Source organism: Dipodomys ordii, unplaced genomic scaffold, assembly GCF_000151885.1.
Source record: "Dipodomys ordii isolate 6190 unplaced genomic scaffold, Dord_2.0 Scaffold183, whole genome shotgun sequence".
NCBI lineage: Eukaryota > Metazoa > Chordata > Mammalia > Rodentia > Heteromyidae > Dipodomys > Dipodomys ordii.
The window spans coordinates 840,277-844,946 of record NW_012267399.1 but is presented as its reverse complement, the minus strand read 5'-3'; the positions used below and the strand labels follow the sequence as shown (position 1 = coordinate 844,946).

The window sequence follows — 4,670 nt, the reverse complement described above, 5'->3', positions numbered from 1 at the left end:
CTTTTTGCTTATGTGGTGCTGAGGAATCGAGCCCAGGGCCTCATGCATGCAGGGCAAGCGCTCTACCACTGAGCCACCTTCCCAGCCCCTCTAGTATCTTTTTAATTTTTATTACCACATAATAATTTATTGCACAGATAATGGTTTCATTGTGACAATGTTATGTGTATTCCCATATAATAGTATCTTAGGAAACTATGTGATAATATAATGAGATTATTTCTAAACCATTTAAAATAAAAAGATTATAAGCCATTAACTACAATGATGTATTAGCTCAAAAATGAACTGGAAACACCAATCCCTACTTAAAAACAGACCACACAAGCTGGGCGCCGGTGGCTCATGCCTGTAACCCTAGCTACTCAGGAGGCTGAGATCTGAGAATCACGGTTCAAAGCCAGCCTGGGCAGGAAAGTCCGTGAGACTCTTATCTCCAATAAGAAAACCAGAAGTGGCGCTGTGGCTCAAGCGCTCACCTTGAGCTGAAGAGTGCAGGGACAGCGTCCAAGCCCAGAGTTCAAGCCCCACCACCAGCCAAAAAATAAATAAATAAATAAAAGACCACACTAGAGAACACAGTGAATTCAGAATAAATCCCTCAATGGTGATCATCTTTCCTTGCTTTAGATAGCATATTTAATTAACTTTCACTCTTCTGTGGGATTTTTCAGTCTGACCGGTTGAGAAGATTCATTTTTCTGCTGTGTTAGAAAGACCATAGAATATGTCTAAGCTGGTCATGATGGTGCACAGCAATCTAGGCTACATAGAAAGACTCTGTCTTAAAAACACAAAAACAAAAAAAGGATAAGCTTCACTACCCATGTTCTCACAGAAGAAGAAAATGAAGCTAACCTAAGGAGAGAAAGGAAGTAAGAACCTGAAGAGAAGATGTTGATTTACAATATGTAGATTCCTTGATGATACTGTTATTGAATTCTGCCTTATCTTTCCACTTTCTGCTAAGTGGTCTGTGAACCCAGAGATGACTCTTTGATTTAAGTTAGTTCAAGATGCGTTTCTAGAACTTTTAACATAAGTCTTCACTAATACAGTGTTATAAAGGAAATAAAACTTAGCCAGAGGCAAAGAAGACCTGGCTGTGTCCTGATTAGCAGAGAATAACATTGTTATATTACTTTTTAGTTTTAGTTTTCTCATTTATAAAGAACACTGTGGGCTGGGAAGGTGGCTCAGTGGTAGAGCACTTGCCTTGCATGCTCGAGGCCCTGGGTTCGATTCCTCAGCACCACATAAGAAAAAAAAGCCGGAAGTGGCGCTGTGGCTCATGGTAGAGTGCTAGCCTTGAGCTGAAGAGCTGAGGGACAGCGCCCAGGCCCAGAGTTCAGGCCCCACGACCGGACCAAAAAAAAAAAAAGAATACTGTATTGCACCTTACATTAGTGGCTCACACTTATAGTTGTACAGACTGAGATCTAGAGGATCTAGGGGCTGAGATCTAGAGGATCACATTCAAAGACACTGGGAGGGAAGTCTGAAAAATCTCATCTCCAAGATAACCAGCAAAAGGCTGGGTTGGAGGTATGGCTCAAGTGGTAAGCATATCAAATAAGCCTGAGGCCTTGACTTCAAGCATCAGCATTTGAGGTGGGGAAAGGGAAAACAAGAGCATATTGTATTGGGAGCACACACAGGACTCAGAAAGTACTTGAAAAAATTGCATATTTCTAATTTTTAGAAAATATATTTGTACTTGTAATCTTGTCTGCTAGAACATCATCTCTTAAATATAAGTAAGACAGTATTTGAATCTTAGAAAGTTTAAGAGAAAATTATGTCTCAGGGCTGGGAAGGTGGCTCAGTGGTAGAGCACTTGCCTTGCATGCATGAGGTCCTGGGTTCGATTCCTCAGCACCATATAAGCAAAAAGAAAAAAGCCAGAAGTGGCGCTGTGGCTCAAGTGGTAGAGCGCTAGCCTTGAGCTGAAGAGCTGAGGGACAGTGCCCAGGCCATGAGTTCAGGCCCCATGACCGGACCCTCTCCCCAAAAAAAATTATGTCTCATTAAAAACAAAAGTAGGCATTTTCTAACTGTACTGAAACTACATGTAAGACATATTTTCTCTGGCTAATAAGAGGATTAAAAATGTATTCCTGACTCTATTTTTTTCTTCTAAATATTCAGAAACTGAACAGGTAAAGACACAGGTTTGGGCTGGGAAGGTGGTTCAGTGGTAGAGTGCTTGCCTCACATGAATGAAGCCCTGGGATTGATTCCTCAGCACCACATAAATAGAAAACGCCAGAAGTGGGTACTATGGCTCAAGTGGTAGAGCATTAGCCTTGAGCTGAAGAGCTGAGAGACAGCGCCCAGGCCCAGAGTTCAAGATCCATGGCCGACAAAAAAAAAAAAAAGACTCAGGTATATCTGGAGTTTGTGATAATGTTAATTATTAATTAACTCAAAACTTTAACACTAATCTGGAGACCCAAAGACCAATGGAACAGACTAGAGGACCCAGAAATAAAGCCGCATATATACAATCAGTTGATATTTGACAAAGGAGCCAAAGACATACAGTGGAAGAATCATAACCTCTTCAACTATTGGTGCTGGGAAAACTGGGTGGCCACATGCAGAAAAATGAAAGTGGACACTAGCCTATCACCATGCACGAACATCAACTCAAAATGGATTAAAGACCTTAACATCAAACCTGATACTCTGAAACTACTGCAGGACAGAGTAGGAGAGACACTTGAACTTATATGCACAGACAGGAACTTCCTGAACAGAGTCCCAGAGTCACAACAAATTGGAGAGAGACTCAACAAATGAGACTACCTTAAAATAAAAAGTTTCTGCATAGACAAAGAAATAGCAATCAAACTAGAAAGACAGTCAACTAATTGCGAATGAATATTTACCAGCAAAATATCAGTCAAGGGTCTAATATCCATTATATACAGGGAATTCAAGTAACTAACCCCTCACAAAATTAACAAACCAATCATGAAATGGGCAAGGGAACAAAAAAGAGACTTCTCAGAAGAGATAAAAATGGCAAAGAAACACGTGAGGAAATGTTCATCATCTCTGGCTGTAAAGGAAATGCAAATGAAAACAACACTGAGATAACACCTTACCCCAGTCAGAATGGCCCACATCTTAAAGTCAGCCAACGACGACAAATGCTGAAGGGGATACTGAAAAGAGGAACCCTACTGCATTGCTGGTAGGAATGTATACTAATACAACCACTTTGGAAAGCAGTCTGGAGATAGCTCAGAAAGCTAACTATAGACCTCCCCTATGACCCAGCCATACCACTCCTAGGCATTTACCCTGAGCAACAGGAGCCAGTATGCAAAGACACATGCACCTCCATCTTTACTGCAGTACTGTTCACAATAGCCAAGATTTGGAAACAACCCAGATGCCCCACTACTGATGAGTGGATCCAAAAATTGTGGTATCTATATACAATGGACTATTATGCAGCCATTAGAAGGGACAAAATAATGGCATTTGCAGGGAAATGGATGGAACTAGAGCAGATTATTTTGAGCGAAGTAAGCTAATAACAAAGAGACAAATAGCACATGGTCTCCCTGATATGTGGATGCTAAAGCCAAAATACAAGAATAAATGGCAAACAGGACTCAAGAAACAAAGGACAGCCACCCATTTTGCCATATCATTGCTAAATGACTCCATGTTCTGGATCATATATATGGTAGCTATATGCACGCAACAGAGGGAAGCCAGGAGGAGGAACAGAGTAAGTGGGAACAGCCCACACTAAGCAAAAGGAAAGAAATGTAAACATCACCTGATGTGGAAAAAAATAACTTGTACTGTCAAAGCTCATAGAATTCACAAACTGTATAGACCATGATAATGACTATTTGCCTTGTGAAAGTTAAAATGTGTTTGTGACTCTAAGTATCACTATTCCACAATACTGTGAAATATGTGAAATTTATGTTATCACCTAATCTCAATTAAAGAAAAAAAAGTGAGAGAAGGGATGGGTTAAGAGAGATGGGTGACAACATTGTCCAATATTTTGTACTCTTATAGTGTTTTGTAGAATGGGAACTTCTTTGTACAAATACTCAAAAAAAATTTAAAAAAAAGAAAAGAAAAAAATTAAAAAAAACAACACTAATCTGGTTCTCAAATTATCTTTTCAATACGCAGTAGAAAATTTAAGGAATCTGAAATTTATAAAGGAAAGTTTCTTACTTTGTAATGGATTGACAAAAAGCTGCCACCTCCTCATTCAGTACTTCAAGTTCTTGTAGGAGGGAACTTCCACTTAGCAAGCTGCTGGTCCCATTTGGGTCTTTCTGTAATTAAAAAAGTTTTTATTTCAAAAATTAAAGCTCTCCAAAAATAACACAATTTAATGAAAATATTACAGTTCTAGCTACTTTTTTGGGGTATCACTGGAAGGAAGGAAGGAAGGAAGGCAAACTGAGTCAATGAGGTCAAGAAGCTTATACATAAGACTAGAAAAATAATGTCTGTTGAAATTGTTTTAGAAGAGTAGGGACATGGGGCTGGGAAGGTGGCTCAGTGTAGAGTGCTTGCCTTGCATGCCTGAGAACTTGGGTTCGATTCCTCAGCACCACATAAGCAAAAAGAAAAAAGCTGGAAGTGGTGCTGTGGCTCAAGTGGTAGAGCGCTAGCCTTGAGCTGAA

At 39.9% G+C, this 4,670-nt stretch overlaps 1 protein-coding gene across 1 annotated transcript in view; it reads right to left on the bottom strand.

The window, feature by feature from the left end:
- Pik3c2a (phosphatidylinositol-4-phosphate 3-kinase, catalytic subunit type 2 alpha) overlaps nucleotides 1-4,670 on the bottom strand; it is a 114,971-nt gene that overhangs the window by 72,692 nt on the left and 37,609 nt on the right. The window contains exon 3 of the mRNA XM_013034121.1: nucleotides 4,213-4,316. Coding sequence (XP_012889575.1) covers nucleotides 4,213-4,316 — 104 coding nt within the window. The remainder of the gene's footprint in view (nucleotides 1-4,212; nucleotides 4,317-4,670) is intronic.